The following is a 25,025-nucleotide window of genomic DNA, read 5'->3' as shown; positions in this document are numbered from 1 at the left end:
AACTGACAACCAGTGAAATCTGGAAGGGTCAAACTGCCTCTGCAGGAAGCAGAGTTCTGCCTCTGCTTTTCAGTTTCCCTGGGCACATGTGGCAGAGCAGGTTTTACACATCACAGCACTGACTGACTGTGCCACAGCCACCCGTCCATGGGGAGCTGGGCTGAAACCCACAGAAGGGAGGGACACACCAAAAATATGCCCTCTGGATGGGAAAGGGGCATTAGGTACCAAATAAAGGGACAAGGAAGAGGAAGGAAACTCCAGATACATCAGCATGGTAGTTTGAGCATTTTATTATGATATATAAATTTTGTCTTCTTAAATTACTCTCTATGAGTTGAACAGAAAGGGATTATGGTGGAGGGGGGAATATACAAAAATAAAAGGATATTGTGAACTACTGCATCACCACATATACAACAGTAAAGTACTTTACAAGCACTTAGAGAATCAGACTTACAAAAATAAAAATATGACACATCCTTATGCATTTCCACCACTTATATGTTCTCCTTCTCTAACCTTCAGACACCTTTCAACCCCATCCTCAGGTCACGACTCACATGGTAGGATACTTTGCTCATTTTGATGACCATCACAGTATCTGAAAAAGAATTAGTGCCTCCCAAGACCTAAAAAATCCAATGGTTATAGGAAAGCTTTAGGGGAGATATTCAGAACAGATCAATTTGTGAATGACCAGGTGATCCTCAGGGAGCAGAGTTTATCTGGCAGTAGAAATCTGAATATCCCACAACAAGATCCATCATCCCCTATAAAGCATTCCCCCATCTCCCCAGAGGCACAGCTCTGTGCATGTTTGCTTGGCACACACACAGTAAGTACCCCGTAAGCCTGGGGAACACTGATGCTCACAGACTTCAGTGGGACTGAATAACTGTGGCAGAGGATGGATCTGATTTTGTTTCAGCTCTAAAGAAGGCAAGGAATGCCTCTTCCTACAGGAAAAGAGGCAGGTTAAAAATACAATGGCTAAATATCCTAGCTCACAGTGTCCACACATAGAATCATTTGCCTCTAGACCAGACTCACACAGTCTTTAGTCTTCAGTTTGCTCTACAAAGTCTTTTGCCTTCTGTGACCTTTCCTATTTTTTAAGACACACTCAACATAAATAGTAAATAGCATTCACTTCTCTGACCAGCAGCTCACTCAAACACTGCTATCAACACCCAAACCCCATTTCGTCATTCCCAGAAATGTTGCACCAAGGGTGCAAATCTGTCTGTATTTCACATTGAGAAAAGTAGAGTGGGCTTAGGAAGAAAAAAAAAAGGAAAAGGCAAAAAATAAAGATAAGCAGTAAACTGGTTTGGTCAAAGTTGTTCTCTGTGGTTTGTGCAAAGTATTCCACAGATTTTGCAAGTTCAGTATTTCATTAGGGTTTCCTCTTTTTGGCCCCAAATGTAATGATAGCAATGCAGGCAGACCAGACACCAGCACACTCTGTTGCATTCAGGGGCAAAAGAATCACAGGAATGAAGGGGGTGAAGGGGAACCCCACACCTTTGGGATAGTGAGTTTCCATATTGAAAAAAATCAATCTTACCCCCAAATCCCCCCCAAAAAGAAAGATGCCTTCTGTGAAAGTTTTTGATCTCAAAAATAAGTCTTGATGGACAATAATTCCAAAAGGCAGAGTCTAACTTTACCCATCAGGCTTACAGGACTGTGGGCAACATGTACATCAGGATCCCAGGGAGAAATTGTGCAGCCACAGTCCGAGCTGCTCAAGGAAACTCACCTTTCCATGGTCTAAATTAATCACTTATATCTTTGAGAAAATATACAGGAATAAAGATCTGTTGGTTGAGATTAATAATGCTCCATTTAAAAGAAAAGCACCTCCCTAGTGGGACTAATCATTCCTTTTAGATGTACAAACATACTACAGCTATGGCATGAGGCACTTCTTGGCTGCTTGCAGCAATTCTTCATTGGCAACACACACACAAAATACAGTTTCTGGTGTTTAAGCAAAACAAAAAAGTCATCACTTTTCCCAGTCATGGTAAGGCAAACTTTGGCTCTTCCACCACTGCCTAACCCAGCCACAGGGATGGGAACAGCAGGGACAGGGTGGACAGGCAGAGTGGGATCTGTGCCCAGGCAAGGGTGAAGACTTGACCCTCTATGGTTTCCTTGTCCTCAGGAAAAACAAAGTCCCTTTCCAGCGCCAGCTTTTGCTGAGAAGAAAAGCAGCTTGTGATGGGCCCATGGGAGACACCTCGTAAGAAGGTATTTTTCAAAAATTTCTACAGATCTCAGGCAATGTCCCAGTTGGGATGTGGTCCAGGGTTGTAGTCCCACCATAGCCACTGTGGCCACACAGCTCAGAATGTGTTCAGCAGCCTAGAAACCCACACTGCTCTGTCTTTTTTTTCCCCCTAACATGGCAAGACCACAAAAGCTGCTTAAACTTAAAGGAGCAGGAGCATGTTAGGTCATTTCTAGTCTATTTGCAGAGAAAACAAAGCATGAAGCTTCAAAGAGGCCTGGCCCGGGCGTGTGGGACCCTCCAGTGCCAAGGATGCAGCTTTCCACTGCACCCTCCTGGGGGTCACATCCACCTGTGAGATTTTGCCTCTGCAGCCCCTGTCCCTGTGTGGTGAAAGTCCAGGCTGAGGTTCAGGTCCCTCTGCTGGATTTGTATTTGCACACTAGTTTTTTGGCTTTCCTTGAATTCTTTTTTTTACTGTTGTGGCCAATATTTAGGAAGCAGAACTAACAGTGGAGAAGGCTGGCAGAAGCCTGCAGCCAGTCATGATAAAAGAGATTTTTTTCTGGGGAAAACCTGTCCTGCTCAAAGACCAATGTGATCAAAAATTGCAGCTTTGTGCTTGAAGCAAGGGAATAATCCAGCTGTTAACAGGAGCAAAGCCTGATGTGTGGTCAGAACAGGGAGTCTCTGGCATCCCTTTGGCTCTGAGGCCAGCCTGTCTCCATGCTTGCTCAGTGGAGGTGCATGCAATCTAATCTGTCATCATGCAGGGATCTCCTGGGTGTGAGTGCTGGCCCTGCTTTTGAACCTGGATAACAGTGTTGCTCAGCTTGGAAACCTGCCCCCCTTTGCACAGACTCTCATGGATATGTGCAATGAGCCCTCCAGAGCCTTCATGTGTACCCAGGAAGGCAGGTGGGTATTTCCCCCAGTCCCAAGGCTCGCTCAGCAACACTTGGAGAACAGGACAGACCTCAGGATGAACTACCAAGTAAGTGCATCACCAACTTAACTGCACAGGGACCGGGACCATGTTCATCCTCACATCTCCTCCCTACTGCCTAAGCCAACTCCATGTTTGCTGGTGCCCTGGGGAGAAGGGTTGCTTCAGGCATAATAATCCCTTCAGAGGCAGACAGTGCTTTTCCAGGCTTTGATGCTGACAGTCAAGGACAGCAAAACCTGACCAATAACAAATATAATCCTTGTTTGTGTTGCTGTAAAGAATTCAACAGTAGGTGGAAGCCTTGGAAATCCTTTGAGAGGTTTCTCCCCACCAAGTGCTAAGTCCCAGAGAAGCAGAGTTCATCACTGCCATAACACACATCTTTCAGTGCTAATGATGCTTCAGCTGTCAGGATTTAAGTTTATATATAAAGACTTTATATTTACCTCTGGTGGAAAAACTGTGCTTCATTTTAAACAAGAGAACTCTGTTTCATAAAGGTCATGGTTCTGGTCACATTTACCAATTGCTTTTTGAAACTTATGGAAAGAGTATCTTTATAAGTCACTATTTAATTTTACTATTTTTTCAAGTTTTTCAGATTTTTTTTTTTTAATCTCTGTGGATTTGTGCGTCAACTGTTCTGAGCAATCAGCTACGTCTTGTTGACATCGTTAATAGGCTTTCTGACTTGGCTGCTTAGCTGTGTTCTGAAGTAACTCCATCAGACTCACAGCAAGTCAGGAACAAAGTGGAAAGTTTAGAAGAGGGAAAGCTGGAAATTAATTTCCGGAGCTGTGTGGTTATTTTCTAAGTCTGAGCAGCATGCAAGAATTCTTGGTAAGATTTTTGGAGACAATTCTGTGCTATTTTCAAAAGTTATATGTTTGTGGGAATCCAGGCTCTTGCAGATTTTTCAGCAAGCTAGCAAAGTGAAGGGATACCAGGAAATGGGATTCATGAGTGGGGAATGGTTAACCACAGGATGGCTGTACTGACTCCTGCTCACTCAGTGTTTCTTGGTCCTTTTGCAGAGACAGCTCAGCTGTTTGTGAAGTACCTGTTGAATTGCTACAGCCTGGATGATTTAGAAAGACCTGGACTGATTTGGGCTCTTCAAGCTCTACACACAAAGTTTGGCTGCTCCTCCACAGTCAGAAAAACTGTTCATGCGACAAGTATGGAAACCATTGAGAGGGTGAGTTAACCCTGCCCTGGGCTTCTTTGAAGCCAGAGATCATCTTCCTGCCCTATGCTCTTCCCTGCAATAGTGCCATTCCCTGAAACTCAGAAGGGTTGCAAGTGCTTAAAGATCCCTGTAAACTGAGTGTTCAAGGCAGTGAACAGCACAGCACACTTGGACTGACAAAACTTTTGAAAAAGGGCAATGGGCTCCTAAATCCCTTGCTCAGTTTTAGAAACCAGCCCCCCACCTATTCAGTGTCCTCAGTCTCCAGTGCTTACTCTCAGCTGGGCTCACAGAAGACGTGGCTGGGTCAGGGCAGGCCCTTCTCCCATCTCCTGGCTGTGCTGTGCCTTGCCATGGTATACAAACCTCCAGTGGCTTGCAAGAGCACCAGGAGCCTGTTTTTCTCCCTTTTCTTGGGGTGACAGTCCCCACTGCTCCCAGGAAGTTAGGCCTGAGGTGACTGCAGTGGTGTAATACTGCAGCTCCCTCTCATATGAGCTGTTGGAGCAAGCTGTGGTGTATTAATAACCAACTCCTCTGCATTTCAGCTCTGAGACCTGGCCTGGTCTATGCCAGGCTGACCAGACGCTGACTCTGCAGTTGGTCTTCCCTTTGCAGAGATCAAAATAGCTCAATGTTACAGTGACTCTCACCTATGTGCTAGACGAGACCTACAGAGCTCACTAGGCTCTGCTACGGGTAACAGGGTCCTTGGTCATCTTGATTTCATCTAAACACAACTCAAAAATAGATATGCTCAAGGAAAAAAAAAAACCAACAAAAACCAAAATCCAGATCATGAACGTCAGGAATGTCGCAAAATACAAGCCAGCCTCTCTCACCGATCAAAACCATCCCGTGCCCTGCAAGCCTCCTCCCAGCCAGTTCAGCCTCACCCACAACGAGGTGTTCTCCAGCCATTGATGTTCAGTCGCCATCCATGAAGGCCCAGCCAGAGGCCCGGCGAAGGCCGCGGCCTTCCCGGAGGTCGCGCGGTTGCCGGGGCGGATCAGAGGGTCTCGCTGTAGATGACGCACGGGCTGGTTTCCTCACAGAGTTCCAGCTGCACGCTGGAAGCGAACCAACGCTTGGCACAACCCAAGCTGTAGCTGAGGGTGGTCCGGTAAATGTTCTTGGCACGCTTGGGAAAAATGATGGTTGTGCTCTGAAACCTCAGTGGCTTCTGGCGGGGCTCGAAGATCAGCTGGGACTTGTAGTTCCGCCAGGTGCAGTTGGGAGCAGCGATGATTGTCTCGCTGTAGGTGGTGACGGTGGGGATGGGGCCGTAGAAAATGTCGTCCCGGTAATGCTTCTCGGAGTCGTACTTCACCTCGGAATTGCACCTACAGAGGACAGCAGGGTATCACGAACACAGCCCAGGCAGTAAAGGAGATAAGACAGGCAGGGCTCAGCTCTAACCCTTTGAAGCTGGCAGTATTTATGATCTCTTACTGCACAGACACTGGGGTTGATGCCAACTCTACAACAGAGAGCAAGGGCCAAAAGAGGACTCCATCCTTCTGGTGAATCTTGGTGGAACCACCCCTTGCTGTGAATCCATCTCAGCATTTCTGCAGTGCATGTGCACAGGGGACTATGGTCCTGCCAGGGCAGAAAACACCTTGGTGCACAGGCTCCAAGCCACCCACTTCTTCCTCTGGTTTCCTCTACAGGCCCCACTGCAACCTCAGCTCAGCCCTGAGAGCTATGCTGGAGGCAAACACCCTGTAATGGACTTGTTGAGCTGTCAAGGCTGTGTGTTTGTCTATTTTCTTTGTAGTGCCTTGCCATCAGAGCACGAAGATGCCCAAGCTAGCTAAAATCAGAGTGCTGGGAGATGAGGGGTGAGGTTGCTTGTTGGAGCCTACAGAAAATCCAAGCAATGGTGACAGAGAAGGTAAAGCAATGGCCTACTGCAGGCTATGGCTGCCCAATACCCACATCACTGGTCCCAAAGAAAGTAACCACCTGAACAGCCATATGAAGAACCCACAAAACCTGGAATATCACTACCCTGCCTGTTTTCTGCAGGCATCCACAAGAGATGTAGGGACAGCAGGCCACAGACAGCAGGCCACGTGAAGGGCTTTCCCTAGAATTCCTAGCCACGAGGAACAGCAGGACTTTCACTGGTTTTCCCTGCTCCCCAAACGCTCCTCTAGCAATCAGCAGCCAAGGAATGTGCAGCTCCACGTAAAAAAGATTAAAAGCTGGGTGTGTGCTCGTCATTACCTCCACCCAGAGGGGGGCTGACTGATTGTGCACCGAGTGTAATCTGAGCTGCTGTAATGTATTTTGCACAGCCAGGGTGTAAGCAAGTCATTCAGCACACATAAAACACGACTCAGATGTAATCACCATAAAAACATGCCCGCTGGCAGTTCCTCAGCCAGCAGAGATTTACTGGGGTACATTTCAAGAGAGACGTTGCATAGGTTGAGGGAGGTGGGAATTTGCTTTACAGTCCTCCCACTGTCCCTGCCCCAAGCTGTGTGTAACTGCTCCAGGCTGTTTTTGGAGTACATTCCACACCAGCAGAAGAGGAAAAGAAGAGCAGAGATCAGTGTTTATCCACCAGCCCCACAGGAGGGCAAAACATCTCCATCACTACCTTGAGGGACCATCTCCTCACTAGGAAGAGCTCATTCAGTCTCTATGGACTGATCTAATGTTGCTTTCTCTGCTGCAAGGGCTAACAAAAACAGGTGCCAATTATAAGGGTGTTGCTTCTTCTCAAGATACAAGTCATCTGGGAACAATATGAAGACTATCAGATTAGTTAGTGGAGCTATCAAGCCCACAGATGGTAATGGTTTTGTCTCATAGCCTTGGATTTTAGCTGGCCTTGGAAGGAAAGCTGCCTTCTGTTAAAAAACCTCCCTCCAGTTCTTGCCTCCTCCCCTCCACCTCTGCTGCTGTCAGTGTCTTTAATTCAGGCTTTACTCTCCCACCTGTCCCTCCCTTCCCATCAAAATAACCATGACTCCCATTTATAAACACATTTTAATTTTTGGCAGAAGGAAAAGCACCAGGAAAAACACAGAAATCCCCACCTACCCACCCAATCCCATCTGTACCTGATTTCCTGCACGGGCTCGGGGCTGACCTCAATGCTTTCTCCAAAAAACACAGGGTGCATTCGAGGCCTTATCTCTGGCATGGACGGGTTCAGGAGCAGGTAAGGCATCTGCAGGAAAGGAGAGCACAGCAAGTGGGACACACCAGATGAGGTTCCTAATGTGCTGTGACTGGCAGCTGAGCAGCCTGATGCGACACTGTGGACTGCCCTCACCTATCAACACCTCCCAGGTACGTGACTCTGCCCAGATCTCTGGCACTCCATGCTGCGGTATCTGCTTGTTGAAATTTAGCCCTTCTTTTCCTGTTTCTTATAGGAATTGCAATTGTTTGGGGATTTTCTTTAGCCCTGATATTACCTTTACTATTATGAATTAACAAGTCTTACAAATACTCGAAGTGCACCAGATGTGGAAAAGTGCTCCACATCTGACCTAACATAGATACAGGGCTTAAGTCTGCTGATTTAAAGGATATAGGTCTACTTAAGTGAGATGTGTATTTATATTTATATGTATATGTATGTGTGTGTGTGTATATGTATATATACATATGTATATATATGTGTGTGTATACATATATATCTCTTACACTGATCCAGCAGAGGAAGTGGGAGACTTGCTGTTGCTGAAGTCTCTGTGCCAAAAATGGCTCTCATGCTCCAAGGGATATTCTAGTTAACCATGCACAGCTGAGGGTGGGGTGAGACACTGGGGCACCTTGTGGCCTCTGCAATGCAGGAAACCAGTTTCAAGCCAGGAGTTTATAATGAATGGAGCTGCTCCAATTCATGACACCAAAAACTGGATTTTTAAGACTAACTGCACCCTGAAGTTACTACTCTGACAAATTGTCACAGTCCAGCCTAAGCTTCTCTGCCCACCACAGAAATGAGTAATCCCAGTTCTCTATACTGAGGTGCTCCTAAACATCAGTTCCCACATACAGAGATCCTGTGTTCGGTGCCTGGACTAAACCCAGCAGCTAATTAAGCCTAATCCTGCCCTCCTGGAAAAATGTCATTGCATGTTTCAGTCCCTGCCACTACTTCTCTGTCAGCAGATATTTATGACCCACAGGGACATGGGCTTTCTTTAAAGGAGATGGCCCGGCAGCCTCTGTGCAGGGTCTCTAGATGGCTGAAAAGCTCATGGAGTTTTCTACTTTCTACCATGCAGAGGCCATATGTGCTACAATCACAGCCACATTTCACCCGTGTAAGTCTGCAAGAGCATCTCAGGACTCACAGAATCCACTGACAGTAGCTGAGGACACAGCTCTTGTATTGGCTTGCTCATCCCAGGCATCTCCCTTCCACCTGCCCCAGCATTTTCTGGTTGGGTGGCCTAAGAGACAACACTGGAGCTGTGACCTAGTTCTACTGGCAGCACTGGGAGAGGTTCTGCAGCCTGTGCCCTGCCCTGTACACTGTGGAGGTCCCCAAATGCTCAACAGAGTGTCCCCCAAGCTGGTGTTAACTGGCAAAGCCCTGCTGAGTCCACTCAACAGCATCAGCTCCCACTAGCTGAGGTCTGGTTTTCTCTTGTGGCTTGGACTTTCTGCCTCAGGCTAAGTCAAAAAAATGTCACTGCTCCATCTGAATTCACCAAGCCCTTCAATTCTGTGTCCCAAAGCCACAAAGCTGTTTATTCTTTCCATACTGAAATATCCCTGCACTTTACTACTGTATAAAGTAGTGCTATAAAGTAAAATGGCCAACCTCTCTTTTTCATTGAGTATTTCTGTTCCATTGTCAAAGGAGGACAGTATTTGCATGGGGGGGGGGGAGAAAAAATATATGTGCATATGTGTGTATATATATATATGTATATGTTTACCCTTCCTACCAAACACTGGCCAAAAGGCAAAGTTCACTTCTGGATTGCTTTCAACACTCTTGACAGGGGAGGGCAAGGGGAGCCTTTCTGGTCGTAAATAAAGCTCTTTGCTTCTGAAATGTGAATTGTTTACATCAGACAAGCCTCAATTCACAAGGGTGCAGATATCCAGCTTTTAATAGTCTGCACATGGCCAGAGCTCTTTCTAAAGACATCTTGTACACGAGAAGAGGTTCATTTGGGTGAGGAGTCAAACACCATGTGGACAGGTACTCATGGGCTTTGTGAACAGCAGGCAGGCTGCCCTTTTGGGGGTTCACCTGCAGAGATCTGCAGAGTGCTTGAACTGGCAAAGGAAGCTAGGCTGGGGATACGTGTCCCTCCTTTAAAGAAGCATTTTCAAAGAAGCCATTTCAGTGCTTCCAGGCAAACAAGTCTTCACACTTCTTGCTAACAAATGCTGACACTAAGTGTGCTCTAAACATCCCCAGGATGTGGGAGGCGAGGTCCTTCCTGTGTCTTAGCTGGCACATTGCTGGAGCAGCTGGCCCCAGTGTTTGTACAGCACAGACTCCCCAGCCTGCCATGCCACTTGGTCGGAGCGTGGGCACCGCGGCCAACGCGTCTGTGGAAAGCACAAGTCCCACAGCAGGGAGCAGGAAACAAGAACATGCTGCAGAAACAATACCAGCGTGCACGGAGGAATGGAGGCACTGGCATGCATGACTGAAAGCAATCAGAGTCAAAAACCTGCCACTGAACTTGGTGAGAGCGGGATTAAATCGTCTCCAGGTTAGTTCTGGATGGAGTGGTGATGAGAGTATTTCCATTGTGGGTTATAGTTTACCTTGCTCTGGGTAGACAAGGGTGACAACAAGCACTTCATAACGCATTTCATATGCTATAAACGAGCACCAACCTCAGAACTGCAGGCTTGTCCTAATTTAGAAAGCTGGAACAACTGTGGACATTGGCAAGCCAAAGCCAGGACTTCTACTGCCCGTCAATACCATTACAGACTCACACTTTTCTTCCACGAGTAGTACCAAGAGTTGCTGCAGGTCAGAAACCTTGAAGTGACCTGGAAGTCTGCACATGGAAGATGTAAATAACTTACAAGGCATGGCCTAAAAATAGACATCATCTGTAGGACGCTGCAGGGTGCTCAACAAACAGCAACTGATTTGCTTGCACGGCATGAAGGGGTCACTAAACAGTAAGCACAGGTTTTACACAGCGGGGACTGAAAGGCACTTCAGGTGACATTTCATTTCCCCTCCAGTGATGTTCTGAAATGTCAGCTCCTGCACCTCACCTGGAGTTGGGAAGCAAGGAGCAGGGGACGTGAGCTTTCCAAAAGATTTGTCTTTGGGGCTGAAATGTTATATGCTTTGTGCGTGTCCAAAGCTGGCTTTTTGCCAAATGTTTGATACCAGTTCCTTCCAAACTGTTTTAAGGTAAAAACAAAACAAAAATGTTCTGCCTGTCAAAAAATACTGATTCAATTCTTTCTTCTTCTGCACAGGAATGGTTGAAAGAAGAGGAGCACTGGACTGCTGCACTGCCTTGAAAAAATGATCCCTGGCTAATTTCTAGCAATCACTCAGTGATCTCCGGACACCTCACAGATAAGGTGGGTTTCTGTATTGTCCAGCACCACAGATGGGCTGGCAGGGAGCAGAGCTTGCTGCCACTACTGGGGGTTATTGATGGTGAAGAGGAGAAGCCCACATCACTTTAGACCAGGCTGTCTACAAGGGATGCACAGCTGAGGTCTGTCTATCCAACACTTGCTCTCCTGGAACACTGCAGTAGGAGACCTGATTCATCTGTCCTCAGTAATTGGAGCTGTGCTGGTATTTACCAGACACAGCTCTGCAAAAGCCACCACAACCCTCTCAGGTTGAGCAGGGACATGCCAGGACAGGAGGTAGTCTGGTAGTCCAGGAAGGTTGAGGAGAGGAAAGGAAGGACACTGGAGAGATCAAATAGTGACCCCTATGTGTAGACATTATGCCCTCAAAACAGATCCGAGGTGACTAGTAAGCAGTAAAGGTGTTATTATTTTTATTTCCTTTCCAGCATACAATTTGTTTCAACCAGCAAAGAGTTACAATATTATTAAAAAGATGAAGTGCTTTCTTGTTCGGCTGCATTTTTCCCTCTGCCTCTTCCCCCCTCTGATGCCTTTCAGGCATGTAACAGCCTGGGCAGCTAAACTCTGCTTTCTGCAAGTAGCAGATAGATAAACACAGATAAAATTGGTTGCTGAACAGAATTCAACCTACAGCTAAACGACAGCACTGACTGCTCTTTAGCTTTCAAATTCCAGGCAGCAAAGCAACAAAAAGGAAAGGAAATTAATGTGATTTGAAATACATAAACCTCCAAAGAGCTTCCCCAGAGAGCACGAAGAACCAGAACTGACCGACTCCTTTCGCTACGGTCATTATGGGGAAGGCACTAAGATGTGGCATTACATCTCTAGGGACTGTAAGGGGAAACGGTTTTCCAAGCGTCAGGGCTACAAACAGGATATGGCTTCCCAAATTCCCAGCTCCTAAGTTAGCCAGGGCATAAGCAAATCTCTCACCACATTTTCCCACTATGGTAACATGTCAGGTCCATGAAAATGTCACTTTACTCAGCTGTTATTTACAGCTATAATGAAAGATCTGGCTGAGTTATTTGACACACATCTACATTCTCCGCTCTGGAAGATAAGCAATATTTGTTTAACAGACCATTTATTTTCCCAGTATCTACACGTATTGCACATTACGAGTAATTTATACTAGAGCCGGATGAGATTATATTGGGAGGTGATAACAGTAAATGCAAACCTCAGGTAGAAGGCAGGGCTTTATTATTTCAAAGAATTACATCTTTCCTGCTTATCTCCCTCTTTTATTTCAAGTGGGAAATGCGTGCTGCTTTGCTTACTGTCCACAGGGTTATACAGGGACGCAATGGAAATTCAACAGCTAGAAGACATCACCCTAGGTGTCTGCCATCACAGCCACGTTTTTCAGAGTAGATGATAAGATCCTGATGCCCCGTTTCCCTGATCTGCCCAGAAGGGACATCTGTCACAGCCTGCAGATCAGGTGAGGCCCAGAGCCATTCCTCTCCTTCACGGCTGGCATTGAACCGAGGAGGAAGAGGAGCGGGTGCATGTCCAGAACCTGATGGAGCTGAGGGACAGGGGACAGGCAGGTGGGGTTAGCCCTTGCCAGGCAGAGGCCACAGGTGTGGAACTGAAACCACCACCAACCCCTGCCGGGGAAATTCCTGCAGGATCTGGCCCTGTGGGAGTGGTTCAGAAATGGGTCAGGATGCCAGGCTGCCAACGCCAATCCCTGAGGCAAGCCCTGCTGTGGTGCCAGATGGGTGCCTTGCTTCCCACACAAGCCTGGGGCTTTCCCCAGAGCTGCTGGGACCCACGTGGCCTTGGAGAATCACATCACCTGCCTCGTGCAGGCTGCAAGCTGGCTCAGGTTGGGGTGCTCACGTGTGCTTTCACTGCAGGTGTTGGCAGGTCTGGAAGTTACATATTGCCTGGAAATCCTTCAATGGCCATGTTCACCACCCAGCCCCTACAAGACAGCCCCCTGTTCTTCCTCGGGCACTTTCAGTGTAGGACAAGATGCCTCTGTGGCTCAAGGGCTCTGTTAGTTAGGATGTTAGGAGGAGATGTTCTGGGTTCATTGTTTTTTTTTTAATATCAGCCTTAAATCCAACAGGGTTGGCACACGTGCTGACACAGACCCCATTGCTGGGACCATGCCTGTGAAGGCTGTGCCAAGGGGCAAGGTCTCTCCTCTGTGCTTGAGATGAAGCTGAAAACTCCTCCCACCACGAGATTGATTCTGGCACCACACTGTTGTCCAACAAGCTCCTGAATGTAAGTAGCAATTCCCTATATCCCTGCAACTGATTCACTAGGATATAGTCCCACAGAAGTCAGTGCTCAGTCAGGCAGGTTGAATGCACAAATACTTAAAAGTCTTTCAAAGAAAAGGAACTTGTTGCAGTGACAATAGTTGCCTTCACTGTTGGGAAGGAACACAGTCTGCTGCTTCAAGAAGGTACAGTTGATAGTTCTGCAGATGAATGTGATCCTGATCTCCCTCAATATCCATTAGGAGTTGTGCTGATGAATGCAAAGCATTTATTTCAACACAGCCTAAAAAACAGTTCTTTTAGCCTAAAACTATATCCCAGAGCAACAACAACAGGGAAAACTCTAAGCAGATCTGGCTACTTTGATGTCATTTCGTTCCCTACCCTTTCAGCAACTGCTTCTTTGTGCATATTATTAGAGATTTATTTCATTGTATTTATGTTCCTTTTGGCCCAACTTTATGGGCACAGCCTAGAGAATTCAGTAACCCAAGTCATAAGAATCAATTTAATCATGTTTCAGATTTAAGAGGCAGAACTAGGTAAAAGTCACCTTCTATTTTCCTTAGGATATTTGCACTTAAGCACAAAACACTTGACAAATTCCCTATATGGACTTTATTTGAAGAAATAAAAGCCAATTTCTCCTTCACTGCAAGTAAAATGAAAAAAAAAAAAAAGTCCCTAAATGGTGTTGAACTTGTGGTATTTATGACTCTGGCCCTAAATTGCCTTTCATATTTTCTTGGATCCCAAAGCTGTTCCCAAATTGGCTGGTTAAATGTGAATAAATGGTGCATTGTCTTTGAAACAAAGTTGTGCTTATTAAAGAGCAGAGAGTTTACTTTTTCAGAGTCACAGTTAATAACACAGAGCAGAGAGAGACAGATTTTAAACACAAGAAAGTCCTCGATAAGGGCATGCAATCTCCTTTTAGTCGGCATGAGCAGAAAAATTCTGTAACATATTTGTGAAGTTGGAGCAAAATAGCTGACTGCAAAATGAACCAAATGGGCTCAGACTGGTGGTTTGATAGTTCTGCAGCAAAGAATAGTATGAAATACTTCCTGCAGATCTGGAATGTTGTTTTCTTCACCTGACAGCAATTTATTGTTACTGTACATACTGGAACTTTGGCCGTTACTGACTGAGTTTCTATAAGGTTTTATAGTATTCTAACACAAAGAGTGCAGGCTGCGTTCTTGGCTCTGTCATGTTTGTAAGCAAAACAAACACTAATATAACAGGCAATTTAAAAAGGCATTTCTTGGTGTGCAAATAGCTGCAATTATTGATTTGCCAATTTTGCATGCTCTGATGAACTGCAGAGGAGTAGAGTTAAACAGAAGCACATTCATGGATTGCATAACTGCTCATAGATCTGCAAGTCCTTGTTAAACAGCAAGATTAAAGCTAATTAGACACTGCAATTTAGAAGTATGAAGCAAGCAACGCTCTTCGTATTTTTCCTGCTTTAATAACAGCTGCGAGCACAGTATTTGCAGGGTGGAATTGAGAAGAAGTGAAACTCTCTGTACAATCAAATAGAGTGAAAGTTCCTACTTACTTCATTATTTTGCAGTACACCAAACAGAGTTAAAGAGCACAGTCCAGCACCACTCCAAACAATACAGTCCAAGTGATTTCAGTGTTTGAATCCCTGTAACCTTCTGTACCTCATAAAAGCATGAAAATACCCCCAATGTATGGAACCCATACTCTAAGAGCAGGAGCCAAGGGCTACCCTTGCAATGCGATACAAAATTTGGAAGCATCTACAGTGTGAGTTTCTCTGAAATCTGTAAAATGTTGATTTATGATCAAAATAACTGGAAAACCTATTTTTGCCTTACATATATCACAGGAATAACTTTTTTTTCCCCTGTAGGAGTCAAGCACTAAAACTCTCAGTCCTAATAGCCCGTGAGCTGAAATAAATTTTCTCCTGTTCTTTCATCTTCGATATCTAAAGGCTTTCTTGGGTGGAGTGGTGGCCAACTCTCATACTACTGGAACAGAAACTGTCATATCCCTATTACAGAGCTCTGCAGACACCTCCACCCCAGCTGTCTTCTGGTCCAGCAGCCTTCATTCACCTTCCTCCCACATTTTATTTTACAGACACATAGCAACAGCCTCATCCTGCCAAATCAGAGGTGTATGGGTAACTCTTTGTACATAAACAGTCCCATCAAGATGGCACACACGCCCCAGGCATCTGCAGGTAAGGCTCCATATTCGGAACTGCGGCATGAGTAGGTTTTGAGATTTGATTTTTGCAATAACCCCACTGTAGTCTGGTGAGGAGGAGTCACTGTTCATGGGGAAGGCTTTCGCAGGTTCAGGAGTAAAAGGCAGTTTTTAATAATATACTAAAATAGCCTTAGAACTTGAGAAAGTGCACGAGGGTGTGAGAAGTCATTGCAAAATGCCTCTGTGGGGAAGAAGTCTTTGACTTGTCACTGATCCATAGGTAGGTAAATTTTTCTCATAGAAAGATTTGTGCCACAGTTTCTATTCAATATAGAAGCCAATTAACTGTGTTGAATACACCTACAAACATCTTTTATATATGTTTAAAAAAATTTTAAAGAGCCCTAGGGAAGAACTTTCATCATCCTTTAAAAGCCTCCACCACCATTGCTTATACTCTGAACTTTGTGTTTTAAAAACAGTTTTTATAGCCCAGGGATAGAAATAAACAAATAAAACAAAATAATAGTCATAATAAATCTACCCAAATAGTAGTCCACAGTGAACTGCTTCGCTGGCACTGCAGCAGGCTGACCGAAATCTGCTGTGCTCTGCCAGCTGAGCTTACAAACCACTACCCCTGCTCTGCTCGGCCGTCAGAACACGAACCCTTCACTCCACAAAGCCCCACTCCAGCAAAGGGTGGCAGACATGGCCTGCCCCAGCCCCTGTCCCAACTCCTCGGACACTCATCTGTACCCTGCCCCAGCTAACAGGCAGTTCTGTCTTTCTTTCAGCCAGGGCTCCAGCAAAGGTGGCTATGCGCTCCTCACAAAACATGTGGGATGCCAGGATGGCTGGGAGCCAGATGCCCCTGCCTCGGTCCGGATGGATGCAGCTCCAACCTGCACCTACCGGGCAGCGCAGTGTCACTGAGGAGCAATTACACTTGTCTGTTCCGAAGGTAAGGCAGGGGAGCCTGTTTCAGACCTGGATTTCGCTCCCACACCGTTATTACGAGTTTACCCAGCCAAACTGCCAACACTCTTGTGATCGTATCCGAAAACCCCGCCTGGCACTGGGCCAAGCCCTGCCTGGCACAGCAGCGGCGGTGCCAACACCGGACTGCAGCTGCCACGGGCAGCCCGAGAGCCCCCGGCCACCAGCGGGGGGGACACGGCCAGGGGTGTCCCAGCAGCGGGCACAGGCGCCCTCCTGCCTGTCCCCCACGCCGGGGCTCGGCCAGCCTTTCCCCCCCGGGGCCCGGAGAGGACAGAGCCCGGCGCCCGGGTCTGGCTCTTACCACTTTGCCGTCCTTGGCCTCTCGCCGGTGCCCCGGGGCCGGGGGGTCCGCACCGCCGCTGCCCCCTGCCCGGCCCTCACCGGGCGACAGCGAGTAGAAGGGGGGGCTGGGGCTGGGGGGCAGCCCCGAGTCCGGGCTGTCCAACAAGCCTTCCCGGCTCTTCTCCTTCAGGCTCTCGTCCATCCCTTGCAGCTGGAGGTGACCTACCATGTCTGGGGGGCAGCGAGGGGGCCGCGGCGGGAGAAAATCCTCCAGGGCCGCCCGCCGCGGAGGGAGGGAAGGGGAAGGGACGCCGGGGCCCCCCCCCTGAGTCCCGACCGCCGCCACCAGCCCGCTGGAACCCGGTGCTGCGCGGGGCAGCGCCAGCATCGGCCGGACCGGGGTGCCCCGGCCGCCTCCCCTCCACCGGCCCCGGCCCTGCCCGCCCGTCAGACGCTCCTGGGGAGGGGAAGCCGAAGCCCGATCCCCCCGCCCAGCCCCGCGGGGACGCGGCCGTGTACGCGGGGTGGCCCCGCCGGCAGGGAGCGCTGGGCGGGACGGGGGACGGGACAGGGACGGACGGGGACGGGATGGGGACGCGCCGCGCTCCTCCACACGCTGCACCGCCCGCCCGCCGCCTCCCGGCGGCCCATTTATCCGGAGAGGGTGGGAGGGAGCCGGGGAGCGCCCTCCCCTTCCCCCGGCCCCCCAGCTCTGCCCCGGCCACACGTTCTCGGGCGCTTCCCAGGCGCGGAGCGCGTTCGGCGCCGCCCGCCCGCCCTGTCCCTCCCGGGCGTCGGGAGAAGGGCTTCCTCACCCACCCACCTATCCCAACCTATCCTGGGCTGCGGCTTTCCTCCGCTCATTCCCTCACTGCTGTCAGAGTTTTCCCTCACGCATGTCTGATTTTCCCCTCAGTTCTGATTTTCGTACTTCTTTCACCCCCACATCCCCAAAGTAGCTTTTCCCTTCAGTGTCGTGGTGTGTGGGCACCAGGAAAGAGACTCTCCCAAGAGCCGTCATCTCTCTTTGCTTTGAGATGACAAAGGGTGGCTTCACCAAGGCAGCGGGTCAGCGTGGCAGTCTTGGTCCTGTGCCACCATACCCTCGTGGTGGCTCTCGTGCCTCGTCCTGCACCTTCACACCTCTTTCTTTGGCTCCACAGCTGCTGGTCTGCTACCAAGGACGTGGCCTCCCCATCCCACCCGTCATGTGTTGGAGACAACCATAAACACCATGAGAGAGCATCCCAAATCCTAGCACAGCCTCTAGCCAGGAGGAGCATCATGTGCTAGAGGCACTGCCAGCACTGAGGTGAATGTAGAGTCCATATCAACCCTCAGGGTTCAGGGAAGCAGCAGCGGTTAAACAGGTCAGGCTGGCTGAAACCAATATTGTCATTTATTGCACAATAACTGGCTGATGCTAATGTTACCTTGTCCACAGCCTTGGTTGTGTTTTTCTCATCATGTTTTCTCTCTACATAGAGTCTAGACTGTGAGAAATCTGGGGCAAACCCACTCATACAGCTCAGCCTGGTGGAGCTTTATTCATGGCAAATAGGTTTCCATGGGAAACTGTTGCAATACAACTGGCCACCTTCTCTTGGTCCGAGTTGTTGGCCCAGCACCCAGTGGAATGAGACTGTGTCTGTTTGTGCTACAAAACCAACAAACACATTTGTTGTGGCAACTGAGGAAAATTTGAGGGGTCTGGTATTGCACCTAGTGGTGAAGGCTTTACATCCAAGCCATGAAAATGGCACAAAGCCCTGGGAGGTTGGGTCGAATGTGAAAGTGCCCACGCTCCATCCTCCTGAGGGAGCGGGTCACACTGTAGGGTGGTAAAATTGGATTTGTTTAGACGTAGCTTTGCTCAAGTCAAAAGGAAAGGCCAAGGATGCCCAAATCCACCTTTGACTGAAATGAGGGGCCCTCCTCGGAGTGACTGATTTGTATGCACTGAGCTGTGCAGAGGAATGTCACTGATTTGTAAATGTCAAACAGGCACCGAGCAGCCCACACACAAACCTCAGTGAATTTTTACCTCTGACCCGCTCGCCGGCTCCAGCAGCTGCACAGGCTGATTTAGAGCCCCTTACTGTAAGGGCTCTAATGTCTCACACAGGCTATGGCTGATCTGAAAATGTCAAAGGGGACCAAAGGTCAAAATTTCCATAAATTAGTCCCTGGCTTGCTACCTATCACGTAATAGGATTCTCTGGCCAGTTAACGCTGTGAACTCAGGCATTCAGCCCAGCAGTTCCCCTGCAGCCCTGTTCCCCTGCCCCTCTCCTGAACTGGCAAGACCATATGTGCAAGGGGAAGGAGTGTCTTCAGAGCTGCTTTCCTTCACAGGGAAAAAAGGAGCAGGAAAAAGAGACACTGGGCAGGGGTGAGTGCACTGTCCTTTAGTCCTAGAAAGGTATATTTTAGCTTGGGGAGCAGTTGAAGGGAGACTGTGTTTTTTCTGATTCTTGTTTTGAAAAACTGCAATCCAGTCTTTCCTGGAGCTAAATAATGTATATTTTAAATGTAGATTTCTGTACAACACGTGTTTAGCTCAAAAGTGGTTGTTCATAGTTTAGAGGTTGCTGAGCTCTAAACACCTGAAATACTAAGCACTGCTGAGCATCCCCAAGCACTGGTAGGGATATTGACTTCACTTATAACTGGCAAAACTGCTGCTGGGCTCTGCAGGGCATGTGTGTGCACATATTATGGTGGTATTTTGATTGTCGTTGTTGTTGTTGTTGTTGTTCTGCAGCCCATGTGTGTATACATATGGTGGTATTATTGTTGTAGTTGTTATTATTATTATTCTGTTTAAAGTTAGTAGTGGGTTTCTCACCCCAGTTGAGTGCTGTTGTGTAAAGCACAGGGCATGCAGGTGGTAAGAAATGCTGCTGTCCTGATGGCTGTGATGGTCAGTCCTCCTGGAGCCCCAGTATCCAGCTCTTGGCCAGTGAAAACCAGCCTGAACTGAAACTCTGTGTAGGATACAGTGTGCAGACACAGGTGTATATATGGCGTAGTATAGAATTAGACTTGGTGAAACAGGATGTCAATACTGCACAGTGCCCTACTGAAGCAGAAAAACAACAAATGCAGGTTTTTTCAGTTGAGACCATGTTGCTTTACTGAAACTCTCTTTAGTTCAGCAATTCTTAATTTTCTGGAAGGAATCACTAGGGATTGGTACATTCCTGTGTCTTGGCTTGGGAACAGGGAAACTGGGTCCTTGTGTGTATGGTGGGACAAGAGGAAGGAAAAGTCTGGAGGGGAGTTTTCTGAAGCAGCTGAGTGTAGACAAACAGGTGCAAGCACAGTGGTACAAGGGCAGCAGTGTGTGAAGGCACGGGCTGGGGGACAGTGGCCTCCACTACCAGCACTAACTCTGAAGGAATAACCCCGCCTAGCTGGGAATTTAAGTGTAAAACAACTGTAAATAAGGAGTGAGGAGTCAAGAAGCAGAAAACTAGGGAAAATTCCAGCAGGATTGTATTTGTTAAGATTCACTCTCAGGCAGAGGTGCAGTTCTGACATCAAGTAGAGAGGGCTTTTTGAAGCACACATTTCTCAGAGCTTCTCCAACTTTTTGTTATTGATCTATTTGTTATAAAATGCAATAGCCAGGTCCAGTCCTGGAACAGGTGGGAGGTCCTGGGGGGGGGGCAGTGGGAGCAGGAACACAGACAGCCTTTTTGCTGTGAACAGCCCTGCTTCTGGATAAAAGCTGCTATCACTTCTTGAATCCATTGGGACTCAAGCCTCTCCATGCTTTTATGAGTCCTCTGCCTCCTGTTTTCCTAGCTATTCTCTTAGCTAGATTTGAGTACTTTAGGAATCTGCCGTCCCACAGACATGGCTGAGTGTCAGCATCACGTGCTAAGTTTCCTTCCACTGCTGCCAGGCTTGAAAGACAAATACAGTGAGGGAAGAAAGAGACAGGATACAAACACCTACATCAGGACTTTTTCTGAAGCAGGCTGGGTGGCAAAATGGGAAGAATTCTAGGAATGTCCATTCTGGTTCAGTGTCGAACCCGATCCTTCAGAACACCCACAGCGTAACTAGTCCCAGTAAGAAGGCTCGGGCCACGGCTGGATGTTACTGTGCTCTCTGGTTCTCTCCAAAGAAGTGCAGCCTCCCCTCTCTGCCATGTGTTCCCGACAATGTTGAAAGGCGCTGAAACAGCAGCACCACTGAAGGGAACGTGACCAAAGAGCAGGACACAGGTACGTCAGGCCCAGACCACCGTTGCCTGGCTCACCACGGAGTTGTTCACCTCAGCCCAAAATGATCCAAAGCGGAGGTGGCATTCCACTGCTCACTGCATGGGTCCAGATGTGATACAAAGAGCAGGAAGCACATCCATAGTGCTAGACCTGGAAACCACAATAATGATTCATTTTGCAGGGCAGTATGGCAGAGTTCAAATCAAAGGAACCTTTCTGTCTGAAAAGCACAGGCCATTTATCAAGAGATAAAATCACCTCCTGAGGTCTACTCATTAATTTTTAGGCAGCCCCCACATCAGAAATGTTTTCAACCTGGACTCTAAGTCTTGGCTGTCTGCTCCAGTGAAGGCCACAGCCCCCTCAAGTCATGGCTGCACCTGCTCTGGCCCTGCTACCCTCACCAGACAAACAGCCCTCCTAGCAGCGACTTGGAACAAACTGTCTAGCAGGAAATGGGAATGAAAAGCACAAAAAAATCTCCTTTTCTGGGGTCAGGAGTGCCTGTTCTTGGCAATAAATCAAAGGAAGCAAATTTCCTTTGAATAGCCTGAATAAAGACGGTGTGTCTCCCAGGCATGACAGTAGACTTTGCAACTGCAGTAAGGAAGGATGGTCTTTGAAGAACATGCACAGGGTTGTATGAAAATGCATTTGACTGCAGTTTGTACAGTTTGTGCCACAATTAAGGCAAAAGCCCCCAACTGAATGTTGGATTACAGAATGAGCAAAGGATCTGAAGCACCAAAAAATCATCATCAAAACTTCTGCTGACCCTGCTTGCCTTTGAGTAGGGTGTTACATGATGAGTATTTGATTACCTGTGAAGTCCAGTTGGCATTTGCTGATATTGTTACATACTGGATTCCAAACACACCTCCCTGCCTCACTGCCCTGGAGAAGGACCTGCCCATTATCCTGTGAAATTTCCTCTGCTTGTCTGTCAGGGCTGCTGTGCTGTAATCTTGGAGGATAATCAACAGCGAAACCATTCATAAATCACAGCTAACAGAAAAGACGCCGATAGGGTCTTAAATTTCAAGCCTGCGAAGCCATCATTTCAACAATGACAGTCAAAGGGGAGATTAAGAATTCTTTTACATGGAAAAGTTTTTCTTGGAAGAGCAACCCTCTCTTTGGTTGCCTGTAACTACAGTCATGTGGATTTGATTTTTACATGGCCCTTCTGCCCACTTTGCAGGGAATGCTCTGCAACCCCAATGGGCCTGTTCTTGCAGCAAACTGGCGTGTGGAGGGACTGCGGCGGGATTTGAATAAGGCATCAAAAATGAAGAACTGAGGCTTTGCCCGGTGCTAGCAGAGGCCAAATGGGCTGCCTGTTTGGGAGGCAGTGGCAGGACGTTCCAGACCCCTCTTGGCTCGAGTCCACTCTGCCTCTGGGTCCAACTGCAGAATGGGAATGAGACTGGTGCCTCGTTTTATGGTGCGAGTAAAGCATTTGGAGATTAACTGTACTTGCACCTCATGGTGTTTAAAGCTGTGAGGGTATTGTGAAGACTGTTGCCAAAAAGGGAATGCAGGGCTGGATTAACACCCCACCTGGAGGGCAGGTGATCTTTTTCTGATCCAAATGGAGTCTTGTCTTACTTTGTTCATTTAGATCAAGTGCTGTGCTAGGAAGAAAGGAGGGAGACTGAGTAGTTCTTGCCCTCCCTGCTGTGGATGGTGGCCAACAGGGAAAGCCTGAAGAAGATGCAATGGGAGCAGGGGAATAAACACCATGTGGAGGAATACAATCTGCTAAGTCATCTAATACGCTTCCTTCAGATACTCTTCCATTGAGAGTGGGAACGAGGTGGCTCTCTGCTGGTTTGTTTACTCCTCCTGATTTCTAGACATACACTGTGTTTCCTATTTCTGCCTTTCTAGCCTGCTTGCTCTTGTGACAAGCAAGGGAAAGTACTGCAGTGGGAAGGACCCTTCTGTTCTATGCATGGTTAAAGAAAAACAAGAGCACACCAAAAGGTACTCTGACAAATTAAAAACTCTTTTTAAAAAGCAAGTGTTTCACAGCCTAAGATTTTCTTGAATTTTTCTAAAAAAATGGATAACTGAGGAACTCTCCCCAAGGAAAAAAATTTTTTTTCAGATTTTTTTTTTGTAAGTAATCATTTAGAATGCAGGACCAGAGCAGAGATGTAAAGCCTCAGTGAACAGCTTACAGATGAAATTCTTGCCTCAACAAATAGGTGTCATTATAAGAACTCTTATAGTTCCTGTTCTTGGCTATCCTGTTGTGATAGTGTTGTGTCTCTTTGATTTACGACACATTATTCCCTCCTGTAACATCTAAGAGTCAACGGCACATTTCTTCTCCAGCTATCCACTCAATTTAGCACATTTATAAAGCTTGGAAGGACAACCACAGCTCTCAAATTGCCTGTTGAGATGGGGCATGTTGAAAACAGGGCATGACACAGTGACATGTGATGGACAATGGGGGAGATGGTCTCTTAGCTCCATTTCCTCCTGCTCTAAATCAGGTATGACATGAAAGAAATTATTTGGCACCATATGGTGACCTGAGGATTGGAAGGCCGTCTCCTTCCAAGAGCAGTAGCTGTCAACCTGTCACTTGTGGAAGAAAACCAAGAAAAGCAATTCTAGTCAGCTTAAATTCACTGTACAGGAGCTGCATCGCTGCTGAGAGCCACAAATGGGAAAAAAAAAACCTGGTCAGAACTCACTGTCCTAACTTCAAGTTAAGAGTCTTTGGTTCCCATGTTTAAGCTAATACCACTGAAAACCAGTTGCTTCATGATATGAGCATCTCTCCTAGTGGAAGAATGGGAGCTGAGAATAGAGCCTTCCTGGCTCTGTAGGTGCTGGAACTCAGTAAGTTTGTTGTTAAAGGTCACTTGCTGAAAAGTTTGCTTCTTTTTTATCCTCATCAGTAGGCTCTTAGCAGATCCCTCACACACAGCCCTCCTCTGTGGCTATCCAGGAGTAGCACTGTATCACTGAGAATCTATTCAGCTTTTTCTGACTTCTGTAATAATCAGAGACAGAGAAGGCCTGACCTCTGTGTGATGCTCGGGGGGACTGACCTGGGTACCTCTTGTCGGTGTCTGCCCGAGCTGTTCCAGCTGCTGAACAGATGGGGCTGAGCCAAAGCACCCCGGCACCGGAGCCAGGCTTGGGCAAGCAGGGCAGTCAAAGCTCTCTGCATTTACTGAATTGCCATCGAGGTTTCAGCAATTGGTAGATGGCCAGGTGTGCTCACCTGTCCCCTGACAGCTGAACTGAGACCACTGGAGTCATCAGCTAAATTACCTTGAATTAATGACCTGCAGTTTAAAGCACTGCAACCCAGTCCCCACTATGCACCCAGCTCCCATTTCCTTTTGTATTTCTCTCATAGAAAAGTAACAGGAAAAGCAATTACTAGCCATATGAAATGTAAGTTCATACAGTGCTTCCTATAAGACTTCAAGTAACTCCTTGTTAAAGCAGATAAGTTAATCTGTCTTTTGATTCAGGTCACAGTAGGTTTTCAGCTTTAAATCACCACAGTACAGTAACTAATGGCATTTGCCATAGAAATGATGTTGAAAAAACAAGGAATCTGGGCAATTATTAGGTGTATATTCCTGGTGAAAACAACCCACATAAAGACAGTGTCAGGGAAAAGGATGATTGATCATCTGGATTTTGCTCCCTTGTGTTTTCTTGCCTACTTTCCCTCCAATGTACTATTAACTGTCACACAATTATTGTAATGAAATCTGCCAGCGGACTTTTCCACGTGAGGAGCTCTGGCACTGTCAGGAGGGGCTCAGCAGGGCTTTTTATCCGTGGAGGCTGAAACTGCACAGCAAGAGCAGCACAGTCCCTTCAGGCATTCAATTTGCAAAAAGACCAAAGTAAGAGCTTTACCAGAGTTGGGTTTTTTCCACTTTGAATTCTTGGTAAAATGCTGTATGTTCCAGTCTTGTTTTGGACCTCATTAAAGTCAATGCAAAGACTCTTGGTGACTTTAATTAGCAGTGGTCTGAACCCTAAAGCCATTAGATGATGAAAATTCCCACCAAACTGTAAATATGGAAGTGTTCTGTTTGCATTGCAGATATAATATTTGGCTACAAGGAAGGGATGC

General features: G+C 47.3%; 1 protein-coding gene across 1 annotated transcript; it reads right to left on the bottom strand.

The window, feature by feature from the left end:
• Positions 1–275: 275 nt before the first annotated feature.
• On the bottom strand, positions 276–17,232 carry LOC113996506 (refilin-A-like). The gene is made up of 3 exons (XM_027737612.2): positions 16,693–17,232; positions 7,455–7,564; positions 276–5,720 (listed from the first exon to the last, which is right to left on the bottom strand). Exons 1-3 carry the CDS (start codon positions 17,059–17,061, stop codon positions 5,387–5,389), a joined length of 813 nt encoding a protein of 270 aa, XP_027593413.2. The 5' UTR covers positions 17,062–17,232; the 3' UTR covers positions 276–5,386.
• Between the last annotated feature and the right edge of the window lie 7,793 nt (positions 17,233–25,025).

The sequence above is a fragment of the Pipra filicauda genome, unplaced genomic scaffold (genome assembly GCF_003945595.2).
Source record: "Pipra filicauda isolate LSUMZ 115617 unplaced genomic scaffold, ASM394559v2 scaffold14_size4853619_pilon, whole genome shotgun sequence".
Classification (NCBI taxonomy): Eukaryota; Metazoa; Chordata; class Aves; order Passeriformes; family Pipridae; genus Pipra; species Pipra filicauda.
This window is presented reverse-complemented; position numbering and strand designations above follow the sequence as displayed.